General features: G+C 40.0%; 2 protein-coding genes and 1 non-coding gene across 5 annotated transcripts; all 3 read right to left on the bottom strand.

Moving 5' to 3' along the window:
• On the bottom strand, positions 1–8223 carry LOC119425870 (polyadenylate-binding protein 1A; the record flags this gene model as incomplete). The annotated part of the gene is given in 8 exon segments (XM_037693425.1): positions 1–61; positions 152–247; positions 566–703; positions 820–914; positions 987–1126; positions 4125–4240; positions 4845–5038; positions 7494–8223. Coding segments are annotated over 8 exon segments (1033 nt in total), but the record flags the coding sequence as incomplete, so codon positions are not given.
• LOC119426194 lies at positions 324–460 on the bottom strand. Its single transcript, XR_005187599.1, has one exon. It is a non-coding gene; the product is annotated as a small nucleolar RNA SNORA5 (small nucleolar RNA).
• Positions 8224–9952: 1729 nt separating the features above from the next.
• LOC119425659 (14-3-3 protein beta/alpha-A) lies at positions 9953–18986 on the bottom strand. 3 transcript variants are annotated; one of them, XM_037693195.1, is made up of 6 exons: positions 18725–18986; positions 16641–16936; positions 14141–14264; positions 13113–13276; positions 11431–11526; positions 9953–11326 (listed from the first exon to the last, which is right to left on the bottom strand). In XM_037693195.1, the coding sequence occupies exons 2-6, from the start codon at positions 16929–16931 to the stop codon at positions 11249–11251; spliced, it is 753 nt and encodes a 250-aa protein (XP_037549123.1). In that variant the 5' UTR covers positions 16932–16936; positions 18725–18986; the 3' UTR covers positions 9953–11248. The 3 variants fall into 3 exon arrangements, with proteins under 3 accessions (XP_037549123.1, XP_037549122.1, XP_037549124.1); XM_037693194.1 differs by having other exon boundaries at positions 18865–18986; XM_037693196.1 differs by having other exon boundaries at positions 16641–16933; positions 18865–18986.
• Positions 18987–19258: the final 272 nt, after the last annotated feature.

Genomic DNA, 19258 nt, shown 5'->3' with positions numbered 1-19258 from the left:
CCTCTGGGGACGAGAAGCAGACGAAACCAAAGCCTTTGCTGCGCCCACCTTCCATCATCACCTACAAAACAATCAGTCATTAAATATGTTAATGACTATTTATCTTCAGCCCAATCCTTCATTACTAAATAAATCAAACTGGATGCCTTACCTTGGCACTGGTTATGGTACCAAATGGGGCAAACTCCTTTCTCAGGTGTTCATCATCAATTCCATCATCAAGGTTCTTCACATACAAGTTGACACCCTTCATTAAAAAATAAATAAATAAATAAAATTATACTTAGGCTCGTTTATATTGTTCTAAAAAAAGGATTTAATATTTCTGTCTGTAGACCAAATCTATCCCCACAGTTCACAGTACAGAGAAGCGGGGCCCATGAGCTACAGAATCACTGTTGCAGCCATTTTGGCCGATGCAGCCTACTGACGAGGGAGCACCGAATTTGACAAAGCTGCAGCTTTTATTCACGTATAAACAAAACATTTTGACTGATTTATTTTCAGAGATCCCGCTGCCTTCTGCCGTAAATCTTTCCTGTTTGGAGCAGATGAACAAACGAACCTGATAACGAGTCATGCGGTCTTGTTTCATTTGTTCAAACTTGCGCTTCAGCTCCGTCTGTCGCTCCACCTTCTTCTGAGCTCGGCCAACATAGATGAGCTTTCCATTCATCTCCTTGCCATTCATTTCATCCACCGCCTGAAATAATAAAGAATAATTAAAAACAAGTACCGACCAATACAAGTTTTATTGTGGTTACTAAAAAAAAGAATCATAAAAACTTTTTTTTTTAAATGTAATAACTCAAATCTTACCTTTTGGGCATCCTCGTGTCTTTCAAAGCTGACGAATCCGAACCCTCTAGACTTTCCGCTTTCATCCGTCATGACCCGAATACTCAGAGCGTTTCCTAAAAATCACAACAACGTTGACGTGGTGCACGTTAAGCAAAGGCCAGCTGGTGTACAGACACGCTACTCACCGTACTGACTGAAAAGCTCACTCAGCTTCTCTTCATCCATGTCGTCGCCAAAGTTTTTGATGTAGACATTCGTGAACTCTTTGGCCCGGGCACCCAGCTCAGCTTCACGCTCTTTCCGAGATTTAAATCGGCCCACAAACCTGTGTTTAAAGTGACATTTCAAATAAATCCCAATAAAAGACAAGAAATATTATAACTGTTGTCATTTCTGATATAAAAAATAAAAAAAATCATCTTTTGTATAAATCATGTTGTATACTTGCTTCACTGACTTATCTGCTACAAATCATTGTTTCAGTGTACAAATATTAAAAAACACTGCAAAACTTAGGTTTTACAGAGTACAGTTGTACTCAGATGTTTACATACACTGGCAGAATGTCATTTTCTTCTGTGTGGTTTGAATTTTTAGTGGTTGGTTGAAGCAATTTGTTATCATACATTTGTGTTTGCCTATTTTATACCTTAATGACAACAGAAAATACCCACATGACCCTGATCAAACATTTACAAACCTTAGTTCTCAACGCCGTGGACTGCCTGCTTTAGCATCAATGACAGCTTCAAGTTTTTGTGATGTTGTGGATGAGACACTATTTTCTCACCTGGTAAAGCTGTCCATTCTTTTTGACAAAATGTCACCAGTTCTTCCAAATTCTTGGGCTGTCTTGCGTGAACTGCACGTTTGAAATCTCCCCATCGTGGCTCAATGATACTGAGGTCAGGAGACTGAGGTGGCCATTCCAGAACCTGCACTTCTTTCTGCTGTAGCCACCGACACGTTGACTTGGCCTTGTGTTTTTGAGCATCGTCATCCAAGAGCGTCCCATGTGCAGCTTTCGAGCTGAGGAGTGCAAATTTATCCTCCAGTATTTTCTGATGACATGCTGCGTTCATCTTGCCATCAGTTATGGCCACGTTCCCTGTGCAGCCTCGCACATCCCCAAAACATCAACTATCCACCTTCGTGTTTCAGTGGGGATGGTGTACTTTTCATCACAGGCATTGTTGACTCATAGCCAGGCTTTTATGGTTGTGGCCAGAAAGTTCAATTTTGGTCTCATCGCTCCAAATAACTTTGTTCCAGAAGTTTTGAGGCTTGTCTCGGTGCTGTTTGGTAGATTGTAAGCAGGCTGCTTTGTGGCGTGGCGCAGGAACGGCTTTCTTCACGTGACTCGACCATGCTGCCATTTTTCTTCAAGTGCCTCCTTATTATCTCTACCCGTTTGTATTTGGAATTATTTCCATCTTAACAGGTGTTTTTGTCTATCCTCCTATAGAAAGTCCACCTGGACCTGCCATTCTGCGTTCGTTTCTCCTTCCTGTCCTCTCAAACCCACCCGGTCGAAGAAGATGGCCGCTCGTCCTGAGCCTGGCTCTGCTGGAGGTTTCTTCCTGTTGGGGAGTTTTTCCTTTCCACTGTTGCCTCTGCGCTTTTTCAAAGGTGATTCGTGTTTTTGATGATCTGTGTTTTGAACCTGTATGCTCCACACCGGTTTGTCGTCATTGTCTGTATCGTTTATGTCTATATTTCCGATTTACTTCATTTTGCTTTGTGTGTTACCTGTTGTTCTGTCTGTACAGCACTTTGGTTGGCCTTGTCGCTGTTTTAAGTGCTCTATAAATAAAATGGTATGGTATGGTGATACCTCTTGTTTGGATTACTGTAATGCTTTGTGTGTTGATTCAGATTAATAATCTCTGCATCGCTTACAAACCACCCAGAACGCAGCATCTCATCTATGAACAGCAACTAAAATACATGAACACATAATCCTTGTCCTGGCTTCCTGTTCACTTCAGGGTTGATTTTAAGATTTTATTGCTTGTTTTTAAAGTCTTAAAAGGTCTGGGCCCATTATATTTGAGTGATCTTCTTAACATCTACACTCCAGTAAGAGCACTCCAGTCTACCAACCAGTTCCTCTTAGATGTCTCCAGATCCAAACTGAAGTCCAGAGGTGATCGGGCTTTGGCAGGTGCTGCTCCAAAATTGTGGAACAGTTTACCTGATCATTCAAAAACTGCAGAGAATGTCGAGACTTTTAAATCTTCGCTCTAAACTCTTTTTTCCCCCATGGCATTTGATTCATACAAAGTTTGAGAACCAGTTGGACCTGATTTTTATAGTTGTTTCATTCATTGTTAACTTTTTGTTTTTCCTGAGTGGCACAAGATGCATCTTTTTGTTCTCACCTTTTTCATTTTAATTTGATTGAATTGTAAAGCACTTAGGTCAGCTTTTGTCGTTTTTACATGTCGTGTAGATAAATTGACATTAGGATGGGCGACTGTGATAAAGTGATGATTCAACACAATCTGCTGCTCCCTTAGAGAACTTTACCAACTCGCTTATATGTATAAGAGTTTTTGTTCAGTGCCCCGAGACAACTTCTGTTGTAACTTGGCGCTTTAGAAATAAACCTAATTGAATTGAATTATTGAGCAGCTTGAAACATCCAGTTATTTGTTGGTTTTTCTTTGCATCTTGAACAATTTTCCCGGCAGTTGTGGCTGAAATCTTTGATGGTCTACCTGATCTTGGCTTCAACAGAATCCCTCATTTTCCACTTCTTGATTAGTGTCGGAACACTGAAACTCACCGCTTGTAATTAGTGGGTGTGTAGAAAAAGTCAAACTGATCACAGGTGAGGACGGGAACTTTTAGTAGACATTTACACCCGTGTCAACCTGTGTGTGTGTGTTATGACAAAACTTCCAGAGTATGTAAATGTTTGATCAGGGCCATTTGGATATTTTCTCTGGTCATTATGACGTAAAAAAAAAAAAAAGAAGGCAAACAATCGTTTGATAATAAATGGCTTCACTGAACAACTAACTATATGTGAAAAAAAGTTGTGTTATCATTCACATTCTATTAAAAAATGCCCCCCCCCCCCCCCCCCCCCCCAAAAAAAAATAAATAAATAAAATACAAATTCTGCCAGGGTATGTAAAGCTTTAAGCACAACTGTAAATCTACTGAATCGTGCTTGTAGAAAAAGGACTGCATACACGCTCAAACAAATCTGGAGCTTCAAATTTTCAAACCAGGCACAGTATTACTTCAACATTTTCTCCTCTTTACTCATTAGTATGCACATTAACGGTTTAAAACCGGTGAAAACATTCACTTACACTTTTCTGTCATTGAGCAGCATGCCATTCATTTTTTCAATGGCTCGTTCAGCAGCCTCCTGAGTCTCAAAATGCACAAAGCCGTAGCCTTTAGAGCCATTCTCATCACAAACCACCTGAGAGAGAAGACATGCTGTTTGAACACACACACTAACCGTTTGTTAGGTCATCCAACTTATCTGTTACGTGACTCCCCTTAGAGTAGAAACTTTGGCCACAAGACTTTAAGAAACTTTATATTTGTACAATTCTGTGTAGCGAGTAAACAGCAGAAAACTACAGTGGGCAGTTTTCCACCGAAGCAGGTCCAGTTCTGGTTTGGCACCAGTGCTGAACATAAAACGAGCCCTTTGTTGGGGCAGAAAGAAAAACTGCTTACATCAGGGGCCAGGCACAAGTTTAAGGAGTGCAAGTGAAATGATGCGAGTGCTTTAAAAAAAATACAGAGCTAATGTTTTAGTCTGCACACTTCAAGAGTTAAAAAGTAAAAGTGCTTGCTCTAACTTTTTCGTGGTAAATGACTCATTATAAAGTCGCTGTTGGACCAGAATAAAAGATAAAAGGTGCATCCACAACTATTTTCAGTTTAGTTTATAAAAAACAAAACAACAGCAAGGACTTAAATAGTACCTCCGATGGCCACTCCGGCTCTTTCATAGTTAGGTTAGTCAAAAAGAGTCAAGGTGGTTGCAGGTGGAAACGCTCCAAGTGGGACTTTACCTTACACGACAAGATGTTGCCAAAAGCAGAGAAGGTGTCATAAAGAGCCTTGTTGTCGATTGACTTGTCAAGATTCTTGATGAAAATGTTTCCCACTCCGCTTTTTCTCAGCGACGGATCACGCTGCGACCACATGATGCGTACGGGCCGCCCTTTGATCACGTCGAAGTTCATGGTGTCCAGAGCCCGCTCCGCTAAAAGCAGAAAAAGAGAGTTACTCTACACGTTTCATTCAAGACCTTCTCTCTTGTACCAGTTTGAAATACCATCAAAATGGGCAAACGTGCTGCTGCAAAAGGCAAGAAAAGAAATATTACTCAATTAAATTATGAATAATTTTAAATATTATTGTAATTTGTAATGACTGCATGATTTCTAAATGCCTTATTTTACTTATTTCTAATGCGGTGCAAGCCTGGATCTGTGGAAAGAATTAATTAGTTGAAACCTACGTCGATCAGCTGCTTTTTTATCATTTGAGTCAAAATAATATTACTTTTGATAAACAACTCTAATTCTAAGACATATTGGTCTGTAAATAATATTTTTTGCTTCGTTTTCAGAAATTATTCAGTTTCACCTTCATCTTGAGGTTCATGCAGTAAAATCCATTGATATAAAATTTATCAGAAAACTTTTCGTTTCAGATTGGAGAAACTTTTTTCAATTAGATGTTTGCAGCTGTGACTGACTTTGCTCTATGCAATGTCAGAACAATAGGATAAAGTGGTGTCTGTTGTGTTGTCTGGTATTTTGTACGTTGGCCTTTTCTCACCACTTTAAAACAATTTGGTCCATGAAGCTAAAATTTTTTTTAGTTTACAGTAATTAGAGAAACGATTAAGATCAATCTGTGGTTTGTGCAGCAGCGGCTAATTAAAGTAAACTGCAACAGAGTGGACTTTCACATAGTTTTAGAAGTTTAGTTAATTTTTTTAAGCTTTTCAAGTGAGGTGTAGAGCAGGTACAAGCTCGGACAAGTCAGGAGTCAAGACAGGTGAACTTGGAGCGGCTTCAGTTTTTCCACTGGGTGATCCCACCCGCTTCCAACTCGGTTCTTCGGATCGCCTCAGCTGCCAAGAGAGCCAAGTTAAGCAGAAGATGACATCAGCAGACTGCAGGTCATTGATTGACCAGAGAGCATCGTTAATCACGAGCGAATCAAATCCACCATATTTAAAACCTCACAAATGCAGACGAGAGAATTTGGATTCGAGTTACGGGCTTTGACTGGCGGACTCGGCCACGGTATTTTTAGAAACGGTGGCAGAGGACGGCGATTGTTTTTGTGACTTCGCATCACTTATTCGCCCGTTGCTTTGTTGTGTTAGCCTTGGATAGAAAATAAAACCGCTTTGCCATTGATAAGTGTGACTAGTCGGTTCTCATCTTATCGGTTCTTCTCAGACGTAGCTGATTTGGCTCCGTGTCGTCATCAGGAAAGGACTCTGCAGTCTACACTCATCTGCAGGCCAGCGGTCGCACTTTCAGGGATGAAGATGCTGCACAGTTTTGATGGCAAGAAATACTGGTTTGAGAGAGGAGTGAAGGAAGCCATCTTTGTGAAGAGAACCCGTCTATCGTTAAACATCCTTGTTCAACTATCATCCTCAAAACCATCAAAAAAATGCGTTGTGTAAACGGGGCCTTAACGTTAGGTCTCTGTGACTTGTTTCCCTGCTCTGAGTGGGATCGTCAATGCAGAGTGGGTGGGTATCATAACTGTAATCTGAATTCAATTTCTTTAGTTTATCCCAGCACTGTTTAGAGGTCCAAGTGCTGATATCTCGAGGTAAATTCAATATTTTCTTGTAGCGCCACCTAGCTCACGCTGAATCCTGTTCCGCCAATAAAGACAGAAAGGTCTACACCTTGTCATTGGTCCAAGGTACTATTTTTGGAGCTTCCATACTGAACTAAAACTATAAAAACCTAACTGGACGGGTCATTCAGTGACGCAGCTCCTCTGGCCAGTCAATGGCTGCTGACTGCTTACATCAAAATTGCTTGGAACCACGAACAATAAAACGGGGCTAAGTGGGGGTGGGTGCCAGCAGTGGACAAGCCGTTAACAAGTGCGGGGTGGTGCATTCTGGAGACAGTAGCCAAGCGCCATATGTTTTAGGTAACCACGCCATGAGGACCTACATGGAAAACCACAGAGGTCATTTAGACCAGAGTAGTTGGTCATGGTGAGACAGAACAATGAGGGGGGGGAAGCAAACATTTTACAAACTGTTCAGCATCACAACTACTTTTTCTACACATGATGCTAGATATAAAACAATATAAAACCAGTCACAGTAGAGCATCAGTGCATAATCTTTAAGAGCTAGATGACAACACACCCAAGAGAGCAAAAGGGCAGAGACAGGCTCATGCTCTTATCAGTGCTATGCAGAAAATGTTAAGAGATCTGCTCCCCATGGTTCAAAGGGCTCGTTTTAACCCACCCCTCCCCAAATCTAATACAGATAAATGGTAAAGCCACCACTTGAAAGTTTAGCAATTAAAATACAAAAGGTGCTTTAAAATGATTATAATTTTTTGGGGTGGACAGGGAGGGCGTGGGATTTCCTCCCTACGCCCCTGCTGCCCAGGGAGGACAATTTTGGTGCCACTTTCCGGGCGTTTTAATGTCCCACTTACCGTCCGCTGGCTGTTGGAAGTTGACATAGGCGTATCCAAGGGAACGCCGGGTGATCATGTCCCTACAGACCCGGATCGAGAGGATGGCTCCGGCTGGGCTGAATTTCTCGTACAGCATGGCCTCGGTGACGTCCGAATGCAGGTCCCCGACGTACAAGGAAGCCATGGGGTAGCTGGGAGCGCTGGGGTTCATCGTTCTTTAGCTGTGAGGAGACTGTCAACACGACGATGGTCGGACGAAGCTCGAGTTGTTCTTAACGGAAAAGACGAAGAAGAAAGTTGCGGAGGTCCAAACGGTCACGTCAGTCCGGGGCGGAATGATGGGAGAGCACGACCGTTGACTTGTCGGTTGGAAGCGTTTGTTGAGGTTCAAAAAAATAAATGATAACGTTAAATTGTCACTTCCACACTCAAAAACGTTACTGGACGCCCCCGTTTCTTGTAAATTCGACTTAAAAAAAGAAAAACAACTGGTCGCTGGTTAAGCTAGCCCTTTTCTTGTACGTTACCGTCCCGTCCTCGAACGCCTGCTCCGCAAACTTGTTACAAAAAAAAGAAAGATTTTTTGGCTTATTTTTTTTATATATGTATTTTGAATTTTTTTTTAATTTTTTATTATTTTTTTTAGAACGTGTGCCGAGCGAACTCAGAGCACACACGCTCTCACACCACACTGACCGCCGGGGTTAAAAGGAAGGAAGTGGATGGGAGGCTGTTTGTTTTAATACTAGTGATTACGTCACGAAAATGGACCAATAAGCTTTTAGTATTTTGGGGCAACGTCTCCAAAGGGGCGTTATAAAATCACCACTGTGCGCATGATGATGAAGTCATGTAAAACACGTGGTTAGAGTTGGACTGATGATTAACATCAAATCCCATTTAAGTCACGTTAAAGAATGATTAGGTTTTTTTTTTTCTGGATAGGGGTGCGGGCAAAGTCCTTCATGACAAAGCGTCCCCAAATCTATTCCTAAGATTTTAAAGAGTTAGTTCATGTCTAAACGATTCACTCATTGAGTCACCCAAACAGGATTAAACGAAGCAAGCTAATGTATTTACATCATAAACAAATCAGGAATTTTGTATTTATATGTATATATATATATATATATATATATATATATATATATATAACAAAGCTGCAGTGTGAATGCTGAGTGCTGAATAAGCTGAATTAAAATAGCTGAAAGGCGCAAAGACTGGACAAAAGTAGCAAAACCAAAAGGAATAGAGGGTAAAAGTAGTGTTGGACCAACTACAAATAAAAGGCTAAAAGTTAACATATCAGCCAAAATGACAAAAGGTATCAGAAGCATAACCAAAAGTGGCAAAAGGCTAAATAATAAAAAATGTGTTAAAATACTAGCTAAAGCCAAAATATCAGCTGAAATGTACAAAAATTAAACTACAGACCAAAAGATTAAAGTAGCAAGAGGCTAACTATATGTTAAAAGTAGCAAAAGGGTAGTTTACAGCTAAACATAGCTAAAGCTAAAAGAACAGTTGCAGAAAGTAGAATAGATGATGCTGAAGTAGTTCTCTGAGAATCATGTTTATGAACAGATCTCTGTATATCTGTGGGAAAATTTGTAAAGTTAAAACCTTTTTTTTTAAACTAACATAAAACCCAAAAATGAAGGTAGCCATCTCCTGAACGAGCTGAACATTTTGATATCCAAATGGCCAAAATTCAATATGTGCAGCAAAAACAAACTAAACTAAAATTATTGTGGATGCTGACTCAGCACCAATTAGATAAAAAAGCTAATTCTGATTTAGTTTTTACCAAAAAAAAAAAAAAAAAAAGCTAAAAACTAAACAAAAGCTACAATAAAAAGTAAAATGTGACACAAGACCATAACACACAGACATTAAAAATTAAATTGAGCCGTGGCCATGTTGCTACATTTTGCTAAACATCTCCAAGGTGCAGTTTTATATCTTGGAAGAACAAGCCAGAGGCCCAGTCGTTCTCTGAAATCAGACACAGTGACGTCTCTTTTGGAAATAAATATACGGACGGTTATGTCAGTAGATCCTGACATGTAAAGTTTAAACAAGATGTCACATTTTTGTACGCTGATTTTTCCATCAGTATAAACAACTCATGGTTTACTGTAAGTATGACTTGCTGTTATTGGATTAACCAGAATGGTTTTTTTCTGTCCCCCATGCTTTTCACCAGAGGGCAGCATTGCCTGTGAAAAATAGACTAAGATGATCCTTGTTGGCCGCAGAAGCTTGGTTTTTGTGTGCACCCCTCTATTTAAATTAATTTTAATTCTCCAGGCCACGGATACAACAAAATAATTTATTTATAACTTGTGTCCATCACAATGGTCCAAAATGAAACGTGGCAAGTAAAATGAGAATTTTCAGCTTCTGCATCTTTTATACATCAACAGAAAAGGAGACCAGTACTCAGTTTGAACATTTTAATTCCACATACATGAAAGCACATAACCAAATAATGCACTAAAAGTGTAACTTGCAAATTCTGAATCCTGAATCCCAACCTTTTTAAAAAGAAAACAAAGATACTGTAATTAGAACTGGCACAACTTTGTGACTACAAAATGGCTTTAAAGAAGCTTTCTACCAAGTTACTTTAATATTCACTTTATATTGAGCATGGTTTTAGTTTTCATGATGAACTTTCAACAAAAAGATAAATGTCACTTTAAACCACCAGGTTAAAGTTGATCCTAAGCCAAAAACTGCCCGTTTATTATAACACCGTCTAACCCTCACACCATACTACTGAGAACCACGTACATTCCAGAAGTCAAATTCAAAAAAGTTAATAAAATTAAAAGAAAAATACAAAAAATACCTGAATAGAAAAAGAGTAGAAAGCCACATGGCAAAAGTGTCGTCTGCACTGCTGATGAGATAAAATATCAAAAAAGTTACAGTAGAGACGTTTGTATTTTTCTTAAATTCTTATTTTAGGCTGCCTTTACCTTATGCGGTATGAAAAATTGCAGGAAATCATAATCCAGACACTTCACCGTAGAAAATAATCCCAACAAAAATCAACCGAAGCGCAAGTGGTCATTCACGCAAAAACACTGATGAAAAAGACGTACAACCCGTTCAATTGACACGTGTACCATCCATAAAAACACTACCTGCTACACCGGACACCGACCGGGCCGGATGGATACAAGTACTACGGGAACAGATCTTCACCGAGGTAATACCTTTCATCAGAGTATACTCCCTGCTGCCGTCAGACGGGCCGTTTAAAGAAACCGGACTACCGCTCTAAAGTGGTTTCAGAGACAATTTGTGGACAAAAGATTGTAAATGTTCAGTTCAAGTAAAAACATGTAAATTCTCCAAAGAGACAGTCAGTCTGGTGATTGGTTGGTTGGTTTTCCTGCAGCAGCAGGAAACTCAACCAACCACCTGACTGACTGGCAGGAGTCCGCTACACTGAAACATGTTAAACATGGTGGGGCAGATCTAAAGGAGGGATTTAATCTGGAATAAAGCCAAAAAAAAATACATGGATCACACAATGGTCAGAAGAAAACAAATATATACCACTCTTTTCTCTGTAGACATGCTCATACAGTTACCACATGGAACACATGCACGCACTTTGATGCATCTGCACACACACACTGTACTTTACACGCTGAGTGAAGTGTAAACTGTGCATGTGTGCACACACACAACCACGCATACAACTTAGGCTGGTGAGAGGTAAAAAAAAAAAATGTGTCTTTCGCTTCTTTTTCTGAAGTTCAGTTCTTCTCAGCAGCCTGAGGCTCCGTCTCTTCTCCTTCACCCTCGCCCTCTCCCGGCGCATCAGACATCCACAGCTGAATTACACACACACGCACACACAAACAACACAGGATACAGGGGTTAATATATTTTATCAAAGGCAGAAAAGAGTCATCGTAGAGGAGGTGAAGGCGCTCACGGTCAGATTGTCGCGGAGCAGCTGCATGATCAAGGTGCTGTCTTTGTAGGAGTCGCTGTTGAGGGAGTCCAGCATGCCGATGGCTTCGTCAAAGGCCTGGAGGAGACAAAAGTTATGTACCCAGCTTGAAATAGGAGTTAAGGCTCCCACATACTCGGGCGTACTGTGTGTACTCCGTGAGCCACGCAGACACTGCGCACACTGTTCGCAGACGGTTGAGACTTCACACTTGAGCATACACCCTGATGGGCTGCAGCCCAGCTCCGCAGGCAAGGGGTGTTTACCTTTGGGACAAATTGAGGTTGCATATTGGTCATTTGCTGACACCTACTGGATTGATTGAGATGGTCACAAAAAAATAAAAAATAAAAAAAGCTGCTACTGGAGGCCCTGCGTAGCTGGCAGCCCAGGAGCAATAATGTGTTTATATGTTCTTAATAAAAAGTTCTAAAATTAAAAAAAATTATAAAAAACAGAGCGCTGGCCCAGCAGCCCACAAATCAGACTGGCCCACCGGGAAATCTCCAGACCCTCCTGCAGCCACGCTGGACCTGATTTTAATTCTCTCATGACGAATTCCTTCATTTCTCACAATTTCAGTCATGGTGTCAATGGAGGAGGAGGAAGAGATCACTTGCCTCTTGGCCAAAAAACAAAAAACAAAAAGCCCATTAAACCAGACCAGGGATGAAGAAGGAGAATTTATTACATTGGTGTCGCATACAAAACAAGTCTGTCGCCAGGCAGTTGTGCGACACGGTATGCGTACGAAGTCGTAAAAATTGATCTTTGGGCGGACATGGTTTGTGGACGTCCCACTTCAAGTTCGCGCCGAGTCTAATCGGGTACGCGTGGACATGTACGCCCGAGTATGTGGGAGCCTTAAGTAGCAACTACTCATCACCGAGACAAACTTGATGAAATCATCAATGACTTCAAGATGCAAATAATTCAAATCTGTACAATTTACAAGTGTGGTGCATTCACAAGCAGCATTTGAATTTGTTAACGGAGGACAACTTATGTTTTCGAGGCACTCTAAGGTCAGCTTTCGAACATGCACAGAAAGGAACATGCCTGCACAATTACTGAAGAAATTTAACCAACTGAAACAGATGAGTCCAAATATTGCAGGGATACATTTTGGATCACATCAATAGACGGCAGTGAAAGCACTCCTATATTTTAATGCACTTTAAGTCTAAAGTAAGATTTTACCACATGATGCAGAGTTTCCATGACGCTTGCAGACAATTTATAAGCGGAGAAGAGTTTCTGATCACATCGTACTAAAAACAGAACTTAATATCGTCATTCTTTTACATTTCCAAAAGTTTGTTTTTAACCTAATTTCTAAATCCACCTCTCACACAGCACAGACATATAACCCATATAAGCAGCAAGACATAAGGTGAGACAAACTTTAGAACAGTTTCACAACAAAAACAGTTAAAAAGAAAAGTTTACCTAGACACCTGTAAGTAAGTGTGAGCCAGTTTCAAGGTACAACACAATTTAGTGTCTCATCATGTCATTTCCTGTGGTTTATCTGGTCAGAAACAATGCAGGCATTTCTCAGGTGACACCCAGCATCGAGTAGCACATCGCCCCCACCCACCGTCTTACAATAACCAAAGGAAGAAATAAATTATACTCAACTGTGATTAAAAGAGAATTCTTACCGATTTGGCAAGTTGGCAGGCTTTTTCAGGAGAGTTGACGATCTCGTAGTAGAAGACGGAGAAGTTGAGCGCGAGACCCAGACGGATGGGATGTGTGGGCGGCATTTCAGTGATGCTGATATCCAACGCTTTCTGGTAGGCTTCTTGTGAGCTGTTGATGATGGCTTCACAAGAGAACAAACCATTAAAAAACAAGTATTTTGCAAAAAAAATTTTTTAATTAATTAATTAAATTGTGCAAAATCTGCGTTACTAAATTTAAAAACTGCCCAAGTCGATGTTAATAACAAATGCAACATCAAATATATAACCCATGCACAGAACAATGGAAACTTTATCTTCTAAACCAATTGATTTTACAAAAAGATCCAATTTAAAGCTCTAAAAATAGACTGGAGATGGAGGAAATCCTTTTGGAAACATCAGAACAAAATTTGTTAGCATGAATCCTGCGAGAACGACGACACATTTCAGATAATCAGCATCTGAGTGGAAACTAGCCACCAATGATTTTAGGAGAGGAAAAAGCCACATTATAGAATTATGGATCAATGAACAGGGCTTCCAACCACCCAGATGGGTCAGTTATGGATTTACAATAGAAAAAAACGATGAATACTTTTTGTTTTTAATGAAAAAATTACGCTGAAGGAAATCTTCTTAAGCCAATTAAGTCGACCTAAAATTAGGATTACAAAGAGGAAATAGGCCACTTTGATACAACCCCACTGCTACCACAGAAACTCTAAAACGCCTCTTGGCGACCAGCATCAGCCAACACCCTGGCGCTGCTTCTGTTGCCGTGACAACGCAGCAGCAGATAACAGTATGGCTGACAGTTGTAGGTCAAGGACGAAGAGGATGTCAGTATTCTGGACACAAACACCTGAACGGAGCCAAGCGTCTTCATACTAAAGTATTTACAGGACTTCTAATCAAACTAGTGCACAGAAAACAGCTGGTAGATAAAGTTCAGAGTTAAAACCGCTTTTAAACGTTACTTTGTATAAACAAGAATCTGTCCTTACCCTCCTTCTTGTCTCCAACAGCCACCTCAGCCAAGTAGCGGAAGTAGTCTCCCTTCATCTTCAGGTAGAAAACTTTACTGTCAGGAGGTGTGGCTTTGGGAATGAGATGGTCATCTAGCAGGTCCTGCAAGTAAGAGTGTAACTGTAACAAATGTATGAAACACAAATACCAAAACCAGCTGTCACTCAGCTAACCAGCAGTACTGCCACTACTTGGACAGACGTTTAGGAGGAAGCACGAAAAACAGAACATTTAATTTTGGATTTAAAAGAAAGCTCCATCTGTCGCACACTGTTCGTCTACGGTCATATTCATATGCACTATTTGTAGTTTTGTTTAAAGGAAGTACTCATTAAAGAAAAAAAAAGGAAGAGCCTTCTGTAAAATTATATTTTTTGAGGTTTCAGTAGTTTCCATAAATGTGCGCTTAGAAAATAAAGTACTATCCAACCTTCTGTATATAGATACATTCTGAGAAGTACACAAACTTTGTTCAAATCCATCACAGGGCTACACTATAACTTAGAAAAATATCCCATTTAGAAGACTCTCAGGCTTTTTTATTTCCAAAAATCATAACTTTAATTTGTTTGGCTGCTCAAACATATTTAAAAGTTTATTTCTGCCTGCACAAACACTACCCTCACTAACGTAGCAAATTAAATTTAAGGTTTATTTTAATTCAGAAACTTTAGATTTAGACATACAAGAAAACAGCTCCAAGTGTTCTTTAAATTCCTTAAGCTGTTGGTTTGATTGATATATTTAAAAAGGTCATTTATTTTAATTTGAGGACAGAACTGGATCAAGATGGGCCAACACACTGGGTTTTCTCATGTGTAATAGTTCAATTATAGACTTATATCTAATCAAATTTTCGTCTCAAAAATTCTAGAGAAAATAGTTGCAGGCCAGTTGCGTGAACATCTGCCAAAAAATAATCTGGAGCATTTCAGTCAGGGTTTAGAGCTTATCATAGCACAGAACAGCACTAGTAAAAATCTAATGATATTCTCATGGCCTCTGACAATGGACAGGTGTCTACACTGGTCCTGTTAGACCTCAGTGCTGCATTTGATACAGTTGATCATAATATTCTATTAGAGACTTGAACATGATATTGAGATTACAAGAACGGCTCTACAATGGTTTAAATCATATTTATCCGATAGATTCCAGTTTGTAAATATTATTAATGCATCTTCTAAGTTAGTCATGGAGTTCCTCAGGGTTCACTACTTGGACCAATACTCTTTTCCTTGTATTTGCTTCCATTCTTCCGTTATTAGGTAACGTTATTAAACAGCACGGGGTACTTTTTCATTGTTATGCTGATGAGTTATATTTGTCTATGAAACCAAAGGAAACCAATCAGTTACTTAAGTTACAATCATATTTTAAAAGACAAAAACTTGGATGACCCTTAATTTTCCAATTTTAAATGCATACAAGACAGAGGTTGTGATTTTTGGACCTGAGTGAGCATCTTAGGAATACATTTTGCAGTCTTTCACTTTCTCTGGATGACAATTTGGCCTCCAGTTCTAAAGTTAAAAACCTCTGTGTTATTTTGGATCAGGACATGTCTTAACCCCCATATTAAAAATGTTACCAAAACCGCTTTCCTCCACCTGCGTAACATCACTAAGATTAGAAACATCTCATCTAAAAACGATGCAGAAAAACCGGTTCGTGCATTTGTGATGTCAAGGCTGGTTTATTGCAATTCTTGACTATCTGGGTGTCCACAAACTTCATTAAAAAGTCTTCAGCTGATCGAAAATGCTGCTGCCAGAGTTTTAACGAGAGTTGATAGGAAAGATCATCTCTCTCCAGTTTTAGCTTCTCTCCATTGGCTCCCTGTCAAATTCAGAATAAAATTCAAAATCTTACTTCTAACCTACAAAGCTCTCAACAGAACCGATCTCCAGCTTATATTACAGATCTTATTGTTCATACTTGTCCTGAGCCTGGTTCTGCTGGAGGTTTCTTCCCGTTAAAAAGGAGCATTTCCTTTCCACTGTTGCCATCGTGCTTGCTCAGGATGGGAAACTGCGATAAAGTGAAGATTCAACGAGTCTACTGGCTTCCTTAGATAGAGAACTTTCCTAATTGGCTTTTCTAAGTATGTTTCTGTAAAGTGCCCCGAGACAACTTTGTTGTGAATTGGCACTATATAAATAAACTGAATTGAACTGAATTAATATATAACAATGTCCAACACAAACTGAATCATTAGGTAAACAATTCCAGCGAAACATCCGTTACGTTTCTAAAGAGATGTGTGATTTGTCTCATTTTCTTCAGATGAAGACTTAAATGAACCACCTCCACCACAGTAGGTACAGATACTGCATGAAAACATCCGAATACTCAATGAGTAACAGTTTGTCTCCTGCAGAGAGCTGCAACTGCTAGTTGTTCAGCATGAGCAGAGTCACGAAACATTTTGAGATGATGTGTGTTCAGCTTCTAGACACAATGCAAATATCTGCTTACCAAAACTTCCCTGCAGATTTTGTTCAGCTCCTCCTCTATGCTTATTCTGTATTCCTTGGCCAGCGGAGCTTTGAGGCTGTCCGGCTTCTGCTCTATGCTGGACATCACCCTCCACGCGGACCTCCTGGCCCCCACCACGTTCTTGTAGGCGACAGAGAGCAGGTTGCGCTCCTCGTTGTTGAGCTCCGAGCCCTCCTCCGTGACGGCCTTCATGGCCGCTGCCATGTCGTCATAGCGCTCCGCCTGCTCGGCCAGTTTGGCCCTCTGAACCAACTCCGTCTTGTCTGCCATGGCTTCTGTGTGGGCCGAGGAAGGAAGGTCAGAGGAGAGGAAGATGGGAACAAACAGGATGAGGGGGGTAGAGGTCAATGAGCGATTCAATCATTTTAAGTGCATGAAAATAAAAACACAATGCTCCTATATAATATTTTTATTATGCGTCTCTAAAGAAGCAAGACATTTTAAAATAAAATTAAGTTACAAAAATCATAATCACACATTTGGTTCACTTTCTGTTTAGGGCAGAGTGGATTTATACTCCTGTCTGCAGAGTTTGTATTAACGTAATTCAAAATACAAAACAAAAAAGTTGGGGTATTGAAATTTCTAAAAAATAGTGTGCACAAAGTCCAACATAGTGTACAGTACATTGATTATGCCACATATTTCTGTCATTGATATTATGAAATAATAAAACTAAATGATGCACAGCATCATTAAGATACTGGGATTGTAAATGAATATAAATATACAATACAACAATGCACTGTATTTATGCGACTGTATGGGACAAATATTTTGGGACTAAACCTTTGAACAAAAAGCAAACAAAAATATAATTTTTAGAGAAGAAAATGTACGCAAACAAAAAAGTCCAAAAAAAAAAAAACCCCAACTTAATGAAAAAAACCAACTGCTAAAACAATCTTCAGGTTTAATGTCTGATATTTGGTACTGACAAATCATAAAAGCCATTATATCTTCTATATGGCAACCTTGGCTTCAATTTAGAGTTTTGTAGGGTTACATTAAAGGTTATACGTAAACTTTAACAATAACTTTAATAAACTCCTATAATTAAGACAACAAGATGCAGTAAGTAGCTGCATTTGGTTGACTTTTACTTAGTAGCCAAAATATTTTTAAAGAAAAGTTTCTTTGCTGTCATTTTAAGAGATGAAGGAAAATAAATTGCTTAATTTATGAAGTATTATAGATTTTAAGGTACTGAAATATAGTGTCTTAGAAATACACTAGTTATTTGTAAGAATGCAGAAAACTAAACTAAAGCCTGCCTCAATGATTTAGCTGCTTAACCATTTAAAAATCGTTTTCTTATTTATGTGTATCATTTATAAGTGTTTTTTTTTTTTTTTTTAAATTCACTCTTTTTACACAAATGTAAGAACTCAGTCAGGTGATAAATGTGCATAACTTTATATAATAGTCATTTCCTTTTTAAAGATCCAGGTTTATTTTTGGCCTGGTGACAGAAATGTCATCAAACAAGCGCCATGAGTCACTTCAGCTTTGCAAAAAAAGTCCCAAAAGCAGAGTTCCCAACACACACACCTGCACACACACACACACACACACCTGCGCCCTTCTGAGGAATGTCGCCCACCCAGTTTCATATACACGCGCGCGCACACACACACCTGCCCTCTGAGTGCGTGCATGCGGTGAGAACACACACCCTAAGTAAAAACCCGTCTTCCATACATTATTCTCAAGAATTAATAAAAGAGCTCGACGTCGCCGCGGAGGGGCGAACGAAAGATTACGGCGCGGCTGAATCATCAAAGGAGCCGAGCTTACTTCAGCTCACAGTGAAAACGCCCTTTTTGTGTCGCTTTCCCGGAACACAACACAACTCGCTTCTCCGTGCGTTAGACGGTCGTTCACATTAAACTGTTCACGTTAAACTGAGCCGCCATATGCAGAGGCCGCCGCTTCAACGCGACGAAAAAAACGCATAAATGCGTTAACGGTCCGCAGCTCGCGCTTCTCATTGAAAAAAAACGAAAAAAAGCTCCTAACAATGACTGAGCAAGGCGGCAGGAGCATCAATGACTTCCACCTACCTTCTCAACAACGGCGGGGCGGTCGGTGCAGAATCGAGAGCCTTATATCCCTCTTTCTCCAAAGCGCGCGGAGCGATGGTTTTTACCGATAAATCGTGAAATACACGCCAACCGCGAAAGGCAAATAAATGCGAGCTAACCTGCGAGTGTCGTTAAACCGTGTCGCTCTTACTGATGGCCCCGCCGCACAGCTGATGATCGCTCCCGCTCATCCACGGGGTTTCCCTCCAATCAAAGCCCTAGAAGCAGGGTCGCACAGGGACGGGTGACGTCAGAGCGGAGTTGCTAGGCAACCAAGCTTAAAGGGTGAAAAAAAAAAAAAAGACACGATCCATCCATGTTAAGTGTTTTACGAATAATAGCCTAAAACTGTTGTTATTTTAAATATTTTCTCCAAGGTTTAACAAACAAAAAAAATCATAAAATAGCAGTTAATATGTTTAATGTTCTAGCTGTTGTGAAACGTTCAAATATGTTCTATATAGTTAGACAGACAGACAGACAGACAGACAGACAGACAGACAGACAGACAGA

Source organism: Nematolebias whitei, chromosome 19 (genome assembly GCF_014905685.2).
Source record: "Nematolebias whitei isolate Nwh7 chromosome 19, NemWhi1, whole genome shotgun sequence".
In the NCBI taxonomy this organism is placed as follows: domain Eukaryota; kingdom Metazoa; phylum Chordata; class Actinopteri; order Cyprinodontiformes; family Rivulidae; genus Nematolebias; species Nematolebias whitei.
The sequence above is the reverse complement of the archived record's forward strand: the minus strand, read 5'-3'. Positions and strand labels throughout refer to the sequence as shown.